The sequence below is a fragment of the Hemiscyllium ocellatum genome, chromosome 39 (genome assembly GCF_020745735.1).
Source record: "Hemiscyllium ocellatum isolate sHemOce1 chromosome 39, sHemOce1.pat.X.cur, whole genome shotgun sequence".
NCBI classification, from domain to species: domain Eukaryota; kingdom Metazoa; phylum Chordata; class Chondrichthyes; order Orectolobiformes; family Hemiscylliidae; genus Hemiscyllium; species Hemiscyllium ocellatum.
The window spans coordinates 9,381,512-9,395,990 of record NC_083439.1 but is presented as its reverse complement, the minus strand read 5'-3'; the positions used below and the strand labels follow the sequence as shown (position 1 = coordinate 9,395,990).

At 41.3% G+C, this 14,479-nt stretch overlaps 1 protein-coding gene across 8 annotated transcripts in view; it reads left to right on the top strand.

The window, feature by feature from the left end:
* The window catches only part of LOC132834379 (A-kinase anchor protein 13-like), a 416,727-nt gene that overhangs the window by 290,847 nt on the left and 111,401 nt on the right, over window positions 1–14,479 (top strand). For 5 of the 8 annotated variants that reach the window (XM_060853223.1, XM_060853225.1, XM_060853229.1 and 2 more), the window contains 3 exons: window positions 1,694–1,756; window positions 4,330–4,525; window positions 5,479–5,557. In XM_060853223.1, coding sequence (XP_060709206.1) covers window positions 1,694–1,756; window positions 4,330–4,525; window positions 5,479–5,557 — 338 coding nt within the window. The remainder of the gene's footprint in view (window positions 1–1,693; window positions 1,757–4,329; window positions 4,526–5,478; window positions 5,558–14,479) is intronic. The other 3 variants (XM_060853231.1, XM_060853230.1, XM_060853232.1) reach the window with 2 other exon arrangements.

The window sequence follows — 14,479 nt, the reverse complement described above, 5'->3', positions numbered from 1 at the left end:
CCACTGAATATTCATATTTTAGCTACAAAGGAAGATTAGATCAGATGCTAGAATCTTGAGATAAGCCTTAGTCTCCCCAAAATGTTCTGTGGAGGATATTGGAAAGGGTTCAGAAAAAAATTTAAAGGATGTTACCTGGATGAGAGGGTTTGATTTATAAGAAGCTGGATCAGCTGGGACTTTCTTCCCCCTGTAATGTAGGAGGTTGAGGGTGAGCATATAGAGGTTTATAAAATCATGAGAGGCATAGATATGGTGACAGGTAGAGGAGTTTAAAACTAGGGGGCATAGTTTTAAGGCGAGAGGAGAAAGATTTAAAAGGGACGCGTGGGGAGCATTTTCACACAGAAGGTGGTTCGTGTGTGGAATGAACCATCAGGAAGTGATAGCAGCAGGTACGGCTATAACATTGAAAAGACTTTTAAACAGGTACATGAATAGGAAGGGTTTAGAGGGATATGGGTCAAACACGGGCAAATAGGATTATTTTAGTTTGCGAAATCTGGTCGGCGTGGATACGTTGGACTGAAGGGTCTGTTTCCCGCTGTATCTCACTGTGACTCTGAGAATGCTCCCTACTTGCCTGGGTGAGTGCAGCTCCAATCACATTTTAAGAAGCTTGGCACATCCAGGACTAAGCAGCCCATTTGGTTGACATACCAACCCCTACTTTTCGCTCTGCTCATCACCACACAGTAGCAGTAATCAGTACCCATCCTCAAGATGCAACTTGTCTAGAATCCTTAAACAGCGCCTTCCAAATCGATGACCTCTCCCACCTAGCAGGGCAGGAGCAGCAGATTCATGGGAACACTAACCACTTGCAGGTTCCCCTCCAAGTCACACACTATCCTGACTGGAGAGAAATCCATGTTGCTTCATTGTCGCTAGGACAAAATCCCAGAACTCCCTTCCTTGTAGCACTAAACTTCACAGCCTGCGCAGTTCAAGAGAGTCCTAACCATCACTTTGCTGTGGACTACCTGGAGTGGGTGGTAAAGGTTGGCTGAGCTGGTGATATCTGTTTCCCATAAATTAATTTGAAAGAAAAACCTTTGGATGCTGCCTCCCAAACTTAGAGGAATCTAACCAGGTAACCTCCGGGAATAGCACTGTAGTACAGTAACTATGATACTGCGGTAGAAATACAAAGGTTGGTTCCAGAGCCGTCACGACAAATTTGTGGATTTACACGAGGAAGAAAGTGGTGAATTATTAATAAACCAGCTAACTCATTAACCCTTTAACGAGGGGCATTTATCTCCACCATAAATTGACTCCAATCTGCCATCAACATAGAATACACTTTTTAAAAAAAGTAGTAGACTGCCTCACAGCATTAATAACTACTTGATAGTGATAGATCAGTCAGGGTTGTCAGTGTGGGAGTAATGTGGAAAGATAGATTTAGATCCACAATGCACCCTGCTTTAGTGTGACTTATTAAAGATTCATCTGTGGAAAATCAAGTGGCAAAGAACATATAATCTGGCAGGCTTTTTTTTTCAACCAATATGTATCATTTGAAAATTAGAAAACTCATCAGACATGCAAACACCTAACAATTTCTCAATTTCCTAATAACCTCATAGTGTCGTTGCATTGAAACTTGTGCTAAAATTTTCTTCTCATCTTTTCCTTGCTATGACAATATTTCCTTCCTTATTCTGATCCTTTCTCCCCTTACCTCTAGCATGAGTTGGTGTCCCTGTGAGATGCAGTGCCCTGTCTTGGAATCTGACATTAGTTACCGAAGGTATGGATTATGCACTGCATAAAGGCCAGGTGGTTTCATATCTGTTTTCAATATGATGAGGCAGGAGACATTGAACAGAGACATACCTGCTGCATCTTAAGGTTACAATCTTGTTTAAATAAACCTTCAAATGCTGGACATCCAAAGTATGAGCAGAATGTTCAGGAAATGCATAATAGATATGCAAATTATATTACTTGAGAGATTTTGCACACAATTAGAGTCCATAAAATAGTCATTTCAATTATCTATAGCTTCTGGTTTTATCTGAATATGTGTAGGGGGCCTGTGAGACATTCTCCAAGAATATTGTGATGGGATTTTGAAGGGTCAGCATAGAGGCACATGCCTTTATGCTGAAGCTTAGTTCTCGGGGAATCTATTATCCCAATGTTGAGTCTCTTCCAATGATATTTAGAGTGAAAGATTGAGTGACCCCCCCCCCCCCCCTACTGCTGTTGTTGGGCGACCCCTGGTGCCTGTTGGAAGTAGTGCTGGTAGCCTGGCAGGAATTTCCTGATTCTGATTTTTGACTACAGCGAGGGATATCCCGGAGATCTGTGTGAACGTAAGAAAAATATGTAGATAACCTATTGCAACCACAGCCCTACCGCTGTCCCTCTACAAACAAGGATGCCCATAACAAGGAACAAAAACTGAAAAACACGCAAGTCAGTGGTCTTCTGGAGGCTTTGAATCAAACCCAAGACATTGCTCAAGTACAGTTGCATGTGTCCACAGTCACTCTGTCACTTTGGTGTTCCTGTCACAGTATTGTATTCACTAGCAGTAACCTGGGAACAGCTTTGAGAGGGTGGGGAAAAATAGTGTAGCAAGCACAGAATGGGGACAACATACAGATTATTAACTAACTAGTTTGCTTTCAAACCTTCTGTATGCCTTGCTACTCTTGTCTTTAAGATGCTTGCTGCCTGGTAGATGTACAGTCAGCCTTTATACTTACTCAACTGCTCTAAAAATGGACATATTTTATCTGTGTTTGCAACTTTCTCCTTCAAAGTTTGAAGCACGTTTAGCTGCCTATTGACTTTGAAAAGTGGTGCATGCTCACGGGGCATGTTTTGATGCACGAGAGCTGATTCTTGACGCTTCACCCCCACCCCCAAGAAACTGAAGCCTCCTACACACTGAGTCTCTGTGTATAAATGTGCTTTTGTTTTTGAAACTGTTGAATTGCTTCAGAATAGATTTCATGTCAGGATCGTGTCACCAATCTAGCTACTAATCGCTGTCCTACACTTTTCCCACGCACAAGTAAAATATTTCCTTTCCAAATCACTTATAAAGATTATTATTCCTGTCCTCGATTCTCCTTGCCAAAAGAAACACAATTTTCCACAACAAGAACAGAAATGCACAGCAAAGCCAGTTGGCATCTGGAAACAAGCCAATTAGGTTAGCATTCCAATTATGCATCACAGTATAACTACTGTTCCTGAACTTAATTGATGATGAACATCCACTGATTGTGTCAATAGTATCAAAAAACAGCACCCTGAGTACCTGACTGCTTGTTTACTTCTCTAACTTGTTTACACCAGTGGCCTCCTCCTCAGTCTCCAGACATTATCACAAATTACCGCTGGCCAGAAAGCTGAGATACCTTACACTCTTCCATCTTCTTCATGTTATATAGGGGTCATCAAGATGAAGGAGCGGATCCTCCTCTTTATCTTCATCTGTATCTATTGTCCTTGTGATCATGAGTTGTGCATTCATATCTGACGTATAAGCACACAAATTCTGAACAGAATTAGACCACTCAGCCCATTGAACAATCAGACCATTCATGGGTGCTGTGATTTCTCCACATTCCTGCCTACCCCTGCTAACCTGTCACCCCCTTCCCTATTAAGAAGCTACCTACTTCTGTCTTAAAAATACTCAAGGACTGAGTTTCCACTGTTTATTGAGGGAGAGTGCTGCACCACCAATGTGAAGAAAACTATCTTTCCTTCTGTATCTGAAATTGACAGCCTCTTATGTTAAAACAGTGCCCTCTAGCTTTTGATTCTCCCACAGGGAAATATCCTGTTCACATCCACCCTGTTGGGAATCTTGTATGTTTCAAAGAAGTTGCCTCCTACTCTTCTAAATTCCAGCAAATATAAGTCTAACCTATTCAGCCTTTCCTGATGAGGCAAGCTCCCAGTTCCAGGTATTAGACCAGTAAACCAGTGGCCATCAATGTAGCTGACATCTCATCTCTAAATCCACCATTGACTCCACTTCAGGTAATGCCCTCAACCCCCATACCATCTCATCTCCATCCCTTGGCATTTCTCCACCTTCCACCCCTCTTGTTCCTCTTTATATCATGATTGCATTGATGTCATCTCATCTCTGTCCTGAGACGTGTTCCTGTACATGTATTATTCCTCATTATTCCCCTATTTGCAAACTGAATTGTTAATGGAAATTAACTCTTGCACTTATCAGTGTGTTCATGGAAGTGTTGATAGGGAAACACTCGAGGGAGAATTTGCCACAGGCCATTTTCCAAGTTAACACAAAATTGTTGTGGATTGACTATATGTCCTATGTGCATCCAGTTACAGCCTGGAAGGTCTGGTACATAACAACGAGGTGACCAAAGAAACGTCACACAATACGGAGTCCGTCTTGCAAAATTCCCGCGACCCTCGCCGAGCTCCAATCATCAGCACCGATGAGCGCGGATCACTCGTTTCACTGACCGAGGAGGAGATGGAGTCAGACCACAGCGATGGCAGTGTGTTTGACAACCCGGTAAAGTCACCACTTTTAAAGGAATGTCCTGTGACCACAGCCAGAGATGATCAGCTCATATTTTATTTGATTAAAACTGGGCGATATGGGTGAAAGGGTCAAGGCCTGTATTGATGGCAGAGTAAGAAACCTGAGCTGAGCTCAGCAAGACTGGATTAAGTCGCGAGTGTGGTGCTGGAAAAACACAGTAGGTCAGGGAGCATCCAAGGAGCAGGAGAGTCGACATTTCAGACATAAGCCCTTCATCAGGACTGAGGTTTGTGGGTTGGAGCTGAGAGATAAATGGGAGGTGGTGGGGAAGGGAGGTAGCTGGGAAAGCGATAGATGGATGAAGGTGTGGGAGAAGGTGATAGGTCAGAGGTAGCAGGTCAGGAGGCCAGTGCAGAGTTGGAGGCTTGGAGCTGAGATAATGTTGGGGGAGAGGAAATTAGGAAGCTGTTGAATTCCACATTTATTCTGTGTGCTTGCAGGGTCCCAAGGCAGAATATGAGGTGTCCTCCTTCAGGCATCGGGTGGTAATGGTTGGATTAAGGGTGGTAAGACTGGATTAAGCTCAGAGACAACAAGTGAACTGTATGAGAAGGAGGAGGCCAGATGTGCCTTTACACGTGCACACTTCACAGTCTCATGATGTTCCAAAGTGCTTCGTACACAATGCAATACTTTTAAAGTGAAGTCATTGTTTAAATGTAGGAAATACTCAGCACAGGTGCATCGCACTGCAATTACTTCATCAACTATTTTGGCATAGACAGTGTAAACCTCATGAGTAGTTCTAGTAAACTATTGATTGTGACTGATATCTTCTCTCTCTTGATCTGTTGCACAGAATATAGGTTTTAGTGCTGATGTAACAACTTTACTACCTAGTTGGGACTTTTAGAACCTGCCTGTAATTTTGCAGAATATTAGGTAAAAGGAAATTCAAAAGCAAATCTGTTGTTTCCTTACAGAAATCGATGAGGGTACATTCTGTTCCTCCACTGATGAAATCCATTTCACTGCAAGCCATTAACCCACCAAATGTACACAGTAAGTACTGAATAGATTTTCAGCATTCTAATACACAAAGATTACTAACTAAAATGATATGTGTGTTCAGAGCAAGCAAAAGTGAAGATGCTGAAAGTCTTGAGCTTATTTTAAATGGTTTTATTTTCAATGCTTTATCTGTTCTCCAGTTTTCACACCATCTTGAATGATGTCCACTCCTTGCTGCAATAACCTTCCATACCATAACAGTAACAACTGGTGTTTGTGGGTAAATCTTAACCATCAATAGCCACAAGCAATACAACTGTAAAGGACACCATAGCAAAATCCCATGCCCTCATTCACCCCATATCCAGACACACGTAGATAGGGATAGACAATGAATGCTGGCCTTGCTACGGCACCCGAGTAAGTAAAACTGAGTTCAGAGTAATTGAAAGTGGGCCTTTTTTTTAAAAGCGTGGAGGTGTTGGAATGATTGGCCGTTGTCACAGCTTGAACCCAGCTAACTCCTCACAGACTGGGCATTAAAGCAGAGAGAAGAGTGTTTAGATTCAGACAGCCCCTTGCATGCTTTCAGGAACTGTGTCGAACCAAGAAATGACATTTGAATTGAAGCCTCTGTGATTGTGGACAAGACCGTGGCAATCCCTCTGCCCACAACAAAGTCCAAGCAATGAGATAAATGACCAGTCAATGTGTTTTGTTGGCAATGCTTGAAGATAGTTGATGGCTTGGACACACAGGACATCCATGCTGTTCTGAATAGTAGCTGGGCTTTTTGGCATCCACTTCAATATGTATTGCACTCCCAGCAGTGCTGCAGTCCCTCCACTGCATTGAAATACCATCTGTTGTAAGGCATTGTAATGGGCCTTGAGCCCATGGTCTTCTGTTTTAGAGATAGAAGAGTGATTGACGTGGACTGTTGACAGAGATTGGGAATATCGAGTGGAAATGAGATAGTGAGTCATCTCACTTGATCTTTAGGTGAAATATTTCTGCACTGGCTTGAGCTTTGTCCCTGGCAGGTGAAGAGGTTTTAATTCTTTTGATTACTTTACCAGAAGATCTAGGATACAAAGGGTGTTGGGCCTAAGTAACAGATTAAACCTTTAAGGTTTAAAGGAATTTCACGGCAGTGGGGATGGATACATGTGGGAATATCCCATGATGCCTTTGTTTGGAAGGATATAGGGTCCGCAAGCTGGGGAAAAGGCCTCATTCCAAATGAATCTTTCTTTTAATCATGTTTGGGATGTTGGCATCACTGGCTGGGCCAGGATTTACTGCCCTTCCCTAAACTCCCTTGAACTGCCTCCTGGTACTGCTGCATTGCTCCTGCTGTGGGTTTACCCACAATGCCATTAGTGCGGGAAATCATTTATTCTATTATCAATGTGATAATCTCGCTTTATAAATGTCATGGGATCATTGAGTGTTACAGTGAGTAAATAGCTCTTTGACCCGTCATCTCCACGGTAGTCATCAAATAACCGTCTGCTCTAATCCCATTCTCCCTTCACCCATAGTATTGAATACTATGGTGTTTCAAGTGTTCTGATAGTAGGTTGGAAATTTGAGTTACAACTTTCTGCCTCAGACAATGAACTGAGACATGGCTATCAGCTCATTCCTGACCCTCATGAAGCTCATTCTTCTCACCTTTCCTTTTCACTTTCCTGCTTTCAAACTTGTCTTTCATCTCATTGTTATTTGTTACTTTGCTGCTGTGGGATGTTCCACTAACCCATCCAATAATGGGCATTACACTTCAAAGGTAAACAAGGTGACCATAAGATATGCTTTGTAGCTTTAATATAAATTTATTTATGTCGTGGCTTCAATAGTTAGGAAAAGAGTTAAGATAAAATAAGATATAAGGAGAACAGAGCAGGAGGATTCGTGTTTATATTTTATATATGTTTGTGTTCTTTTTGAGCTGTTGTTCTGGTCATGCAGTTAATGATTTGAGAAGCTTTGGTGTACTTTGTGTTATAGAGATGTTATGGTGTGGATTTCATGAACTTGTAGGTACAGTAATTGAAAATCACACAGCCTGTGTTTCCATTTTACTTTAAAGGCCACTCTGATTAATGGTAAATGTACTTGATCAGTTGGCCTCTTGAGCTTATCTGTTTATGCCTGAGTCCTAAGGAGGGAGTGGTTGCAGATCATTTGGCCGTAGCTGTAAAAGTAGGACCTGTCTTGTAGTTCACACTAGCTGTACTCAAGCCAATGACCATGTTTGCTTTTCTTTAAAATATTTCTGAATTGTTTACTTCTAAATAAAAATTCATTGTCACGGATTACCCCTTGAATTGAGGGTGATATCAATCTACGGTAACAAGATCCTGCCATGAGTCTTCATATGACTAAAACGGCCAATTCGTAACTAGAATATCTTTAGGTAGATATCAAGAGACAATTGGTAATTCCTCCAATGACACCAATAATTACAGTTGCCTGCTTTTGTGCAAAACTGGAATATCCGTAGCCAAGTACGAATGCATTTATTCATTGAAGAGAGTGGATTCATGTTGATAGGGAAAAGAAAGTGGTCAATTTTTTTTTGCAGACAAGTGGGAAATCTAGTTCTACAGCAGAAGTGTGAAGTTTTTGACTGTAAATTTTAATGGAGAGTTACTGAGGGAATTGAAGAGAAGCACAGTACAGATCACAAAATGAAAAGACTATGAGTGTGTTTGTTGTTGTTTGCTATTCCTTATCTAGTTTTAGTCTGGCAGGGTTGCATTTATTCTCAGAGCACTTGTCCAGCTAGGAGGTACACTCCCCTCCCCCAGAGTTTGAAACTTGTGCGCTGCAGGAAAGGAGGTTTGTAGGTCCTAGCCTACTCTGTTTAGTGTGACATATACACAGCTGTAGTTTCGCAATGTGGTTCTCTTGATTCACCCATACCCTTCAGAAAGATATCCTAATTGGGTTTTTACTTAACACTTTTCATGGACTCATTAATAAGTTAATTAATTGAATAGCATCACTGACGAGGGTATGGTTTAACCTCAAACTCTCCAGATTTCTCTTTCAGCACAGTAATCACCATATTGCAATATGCTGTTAGATTTAACCTTCCTCTTTAAGACAGTAACATCATTCCAAAACTTCTGCTTTCCTTTCGTAAAATAAAAAAAGTTGTATTTTCTGAACCAAAGCATCAGCCACCACTGGGTTCTTTCAGTTCACAGAAGATGACATAACTAACCTTTTAATGCCAAAATTGGAGCCACTGTATTGAGGTTTGTTGTGTTCCAGTTCCACTGGATTGTCAGCTGTCTCCGAGATGGAAGTGACTCAAACACCAGGGAGCAGAACAGACAGAGTCTGGCTGTCATTGCTCAACAACTGAATGTGCACTTTCTAGTGTGGGTCATCTCACTTTGAAATATTTCCTTTTGCCAACCCTATCAGGTACACCAAGATCATACTTGGGGTACATGGCCACATATCTGTTACTTGTCACTTCCCGAAGTAGTAACCATTTATGGTTTAGAAGATTTGCATCATTGTGCAAACATAATTTAGCAATCATGTAATTGCTGAACTGCACTGTGGACAGCGTTAGTTCTCAGATGTCTGTTTCAAAGGAAACTTTCAAGTTCCTGTTAGCACTGATATTCTTAGTCATGCACCATGCACATTGATCATCCCACGTCCTGCCAGAGAAAGCCATCACAAATGCTAAAAGTGTATGACTTCACATGCATATCTAGCTACTAAATAGGTTGCTTTCACACAGCCATGAATTGCAATGAGAGAGTGCCTTTATGGAGTATGGCATCCCAAAGTTCTTCACAGGAGCATTATGAAACAGAAATTTGATACCTAACCACACAAGATATTAGAAGAAGCGACTAAAAGCTTGATTGAACAGGAAGGTTTCAAGGATCATTTAAAGGGGTGAAGTGAGATGGAGAGATTTAGGGAGCGAATCCTGGAATTTAAAACTTCGGCAGCTAAACCAGGTCGTTCTGCTATAACACATGTTTTGTTAGTACAAATTTGTTGGAACGCAATTGATAAATTGGGGAGACTGTTTCTAAGGCGCAAACTTTTAAAACGTGTGCTGGTTGTAATGCGGTGATATCATCAATACTTTAACCGTTGTTTCTAAAGTGTGATTTTTGTACAATGCGGGGTTGCACAAGAATGGAACCATCGCGTTATAGAACAATCACCTGTACTTGTCAATGGTAGAGCACTCAAAATTGGAGGGACACAGAGATCTTGGAGGGTTATGAGGCTGTAAGATATTAAAGATGAGCAGAGACACAAAGCGATTTGAAAACTAATATGAATACTTTTCTCGTTCTTTCTGAAATAACTCCACAAGAGGCTGGAATCTCATTGCCAAGTCACCCTTTATTTACACATGGAGAGCCCTTGACACTGATCCAGCTCCCTCGGACCCAGCTCTGAGTGAACAGGATCTCAGACATTCTGTTCTTTTTATAAATTTTATTTATACATTCTGTCCTTATCTGTCAGATGGGGCTCCCTGATTGGACCAGGTTAACAGCCCTAATCAGGGAACTCCTATTTTCTGAGGTCCACCTGGCTGACCTCATTACAATCACTGTACTTTCTTAAGCAAGAATCATTGTGGATGAGCAAGAATTGATGTAAGCTGGAGATAGCAGCAGTTAAGTTTTGAAAGGTCTTGTGTTTATAAGAGTTGGAGGTTAGAATAGTCAGGTCCAGAAGTAACAAAAGTATGAATTAGAATTCATCTACTTTAAGGGTTAAGCCAAAATTGGAGTCAAGTGATGTTACAGAGATGGAAATGAGTGGCCTTCCAGTTCCATTATCACTTTGCATTGCGCTTGCACTTTTTTAGACAGGGTGATGAGAGGTGTGCAGCAAAACAACAATTTACATTTGTGTAATGTCTTTACTCTTGCATATTCTCCCCATGTCTGCATGGGTTTTCTCCGATCGTCCAAAGATGTGCAGGTTAAATGGATTGCCTGTGCTAAATTGCCCATAGTGCCCAGGGATGTTTAGGCTATGTGGATTAACCATGGGAAATGCAGGGTTACAGGTTTAGGGTAAGGGATGGGTCTCAGTGGGATGTTCTTTGGAGTGTCGGTGTGGACCCACTGGGCCAAATGGCCTGCTCCTGAGTGTAGGGATTCTATAATTCTAATCAGAGGTAAATTTGCAACAGTCACCATGTCTTACTACCATCCACGTGGACCGCTCTGGACTGTTTACCTTTCAAGTTGTCATCAACTGCCTGACAACACTAGATCAGGAACCAGCAGGAGTAACTTGGTGCTAGAGTGATACCTTTTAATGCTTAGGTGAAAGTGAGGACTGCAGATGCTGGAAATTAGAGTTATGAGTGTGGTGCTGGAAAAGCACAGCAGGTCAGGCAGCATCCGAGGATCAGGAGATTTGACATTTCGGACAAAAGTCCTTCATCAGGAATTCTTCGGATGCTGCCTGACCTGCTGTGCTTTTCCAACACCACATCCTTAACCTTTAAATGTTTGTCAAGTTTGTCCAAGGTTTGCTGGGAGCAGTAAGCCTTTGTGAGTGTTAATGATGCATCCAGTTTCCCAGTGCAAAAATGAATCACTTTGTGCAGGCTTGTATATCTTTAATTTAGTGCAGCAGTTTGAAAATATTGGCAACTGTCCATGAAGTGGGAGAAGTATGGTGTTTGAAAGGTGCTGGACCAAGTCTCAAAGCATTTTAATGTCTTTCATCTGCAGTAAACAGCAATTAACGTTGCATTTCTAAAAATAATTTGAGTTACTTGACCAAAATTATACACCCAGATTAAAAACATAAGCAGCTGGCTGATGAATGCTTTTCTAGTGTTTGTTGAATAATGGGAAACAGTGTGAATATAAGTGGCTAACTGTTCTGAGAATATACAAGTCTTGTGTGAACATTAACTACAGCTATCATACTGAGGTCTGGCCACTTCCTTTGGAACTAGCTGAGCTGGTTTGCTTTTCCTGAACAGATCCATGCAGAAATTAAGCAATACTTGCATCAGGCTGAAATAATGAATGTCAGTGACTTTGGGTTAAGTTTACTTTAATGCGCATGAGCAACATACAAATCAGCACTTTGGAAGTGGTGACTCACACTGTGATTGAGGTTGGAGTTACTAATGCCTTATTTAAGTGCTTTTGGAAAATCTTGTGTTGACATAAAATAATGGAAGGCAAATAAAGAGATGGTTAAATGGGAAAGTTATGGAGATCAGTTGGACCAAGTTCCATAAGAGTCTGCAGATTTAGACCGGAAAGATGTGTCTTGCTGTGGTGTTGTAACAAAGGAAGTAGACATACGCTGTTTGCATAATATTTGATATTTAATTTAGAAATTTGTTTAGTAATCAATGACTGGAAAATATCTCATGGTTTTATTAATGCTATTTGTGAGAATGGAATCAACTGAGAATTGTAGCTGGCTGGTTCATTGACGTCAAAGCTAAGTTGTGAATCTCTGAAGTTTATTGGCTACAGATCATACATGGAAGGTTGAGAGAAAGTCATTCAGCCCAGTGTGTCTAATCTGACTTTGATAAAACTTATTAAGTTAGTCATGTTCTCTCCTTTCAGAAAGCTCAGTATTTTCTGTTTCTCAAATAATTATTTAATTCCCTTTTTGAAGCTGTCATGAATTTTGTTTCAATCACTCTTCATTTGGCAAGAATTTCATGTTCTGAGTTCTCTCCTTGTTTACAGAAAAATCTCCAAGTTCCTCCCTGCATTCTTTTGACAAGAAGCTTAATATGTATGGATTGGCCAACACGGTTACAGGAGGATTTCCCTGTTTATATTGTTAAAACTCATGGACCACTAGCTTTTCAAAACTGAACTCGTTTATATGCAGTAACAACCTGACATCCCACAATCTGGACATCTTTCCAAAGACTAGTTGCCCAAAATGGCCTGATTGTGAGTTTAATTATCAGGATATTTATATTTTCTATTCCGTTCCTTCTCCAACAAGTCAAACTACAAACTCCCCCTACACCTAGCTACAACACTACACTCACATCTATTATCTAACTTTTCTCCTAACCTCCGCAGTGCACTCCTGGTTTCACAATGGCTGTGATGTTGTCCTTTTCCTTGAGATTTAAGGGACCTTCAAGGGCAGCATGGTGGCTCAGTAGTTAGCACGACTGGCTCACAGCACCAAGGACCCAGGTTTGCTTCCAGCCTCGGGCAACTTTCTATGGAGTTTGCACATATCTCCAGGTGCTCCAGTTTCCTCCCACAATCCAAAGGTATGGAGGTCAGGTGGATTGGACATGGACATTGCAAGGAAGGGTGCGGGTGGAGGTGGAACTGATGGGATACTCCTCAGAGGGTCAGTGTGGACTTGATGGGCTGATTGCTCTGCTTCTACGCTATAAGGATTCGGTGATTACCTGCTGGCCTTCTGATGCATATGCATTAAATTGTTGGCCACCTTTTGTCTTTGAAGCTAGTTGATTGCCTCCTTAAACAAGAGATGATTGAGAGGAGATATGGTAGAGGTGTATAAAATCAGGAGGGATCTGGGCAGGAAGAAACTCTTCCCAAGAATTGAGAACAAGCAGTCCCTTAGTGGGGTGGACAGGGGGAGAGTGCAGAGGAGTTTCTAATGCCGCTTGTGGTTAGGGTCTGGAATTGCTGCCTGAGAGTGTGGAGGAGACAGCTTCAGTGATGGCCTTTCAGAGCGAATTTGATCAGTATCAAAAGAGGAAAGATTTTAAGAGCTCCAGGGAAATGGCAGAGCCGTGACACTGGTTAAATTACTTTTGCAGAAAGTCAATATAAACATGAGGAAATCTTCCTCAACATAAACCAAAATTTTCTCAAATTTGTATCAATACTGGAGTTATTGTTTCTGAGCTCATTAACAACTGCAATTTTAAAGCACTGTCAAAGTAAAATCAAGGAAAAGACAATCATTCATGATATTTGGTGAGTTTGGGAAGAGCTGTAGCTCCATTTGTTGAATGGGCTGCTTCTTAAGTGTGTTGTACCTCACAAAACCATGACATCATCCTCACCTGAGCACCCCACTTTGATCCCCAGTGTTTGCAAGCTACTGCCCCATTTCTGATTTGCTGTTCCTCTCCAAAAACCCTGAATATATTCTCTCAACCCAATTTTGTGTGCATCTTTATCTCTCATCCACATTTAAGTCTCTAAATCTGGTTTCTGTCCATGCCTCAGGACGACAGCAGCTTTAAACAAAGTCTTAAGTGTGAGGTAAATCATTCTGCCTTAACATTGTGCTTGGTGTCATACCCATCAACTCAAAGTAGTCCCATCAGTAAGCATCTTCACCAGTGCTTCACTCAAGTGCTGAAAATGCTGTCTCAACAAGCCAGGAAGATTGGGAGCAGGAAGATCTGAATTAATACTGCGGGGTGCTTTCAATGGGTTAAGTGGGCATAATCTGAAAATATTACATGCCCACTAATATGCTTTTACTGAAGTCCTAGTGACTACATTATTTCTAATAGAGATAAATGAGAGAATAGATTTTGCATACCAAAGTGACAAGGAGCCAGTGGAAACGTTGGTTGGAATTCTTTTCCAATTTCTACGTTAAAATAAGAAACAATTAAAATTGGTTTGTTACCTAGAACAATTCATCAATCGTTAAACTCTAATCAGAGAATGCTTTGATCTGTCTCCAGACTTGAATTCTAGATCTACTCTCTTATTCTTCACAATGTGTGGCAATTACCAGCTGGTGATTTAATCATTGCCATTAATCTGCATGCAGCCCTGCACTGTGTCCACCTTGCTGCTTGACTTTTTGCTTCAGTCATTGTGAAGGAGCTGTAGGCGGATGTCAAATGAACCTATGATTTGGTTCCTTTCAGTGAAATGCATGCTATAATTCTGCTGTTAACAGAACCTGGACGCCCCAGGCCCAAGAAGAGAATCTCCTTTTCCCTGAGCATTTCTCCACTCCTTC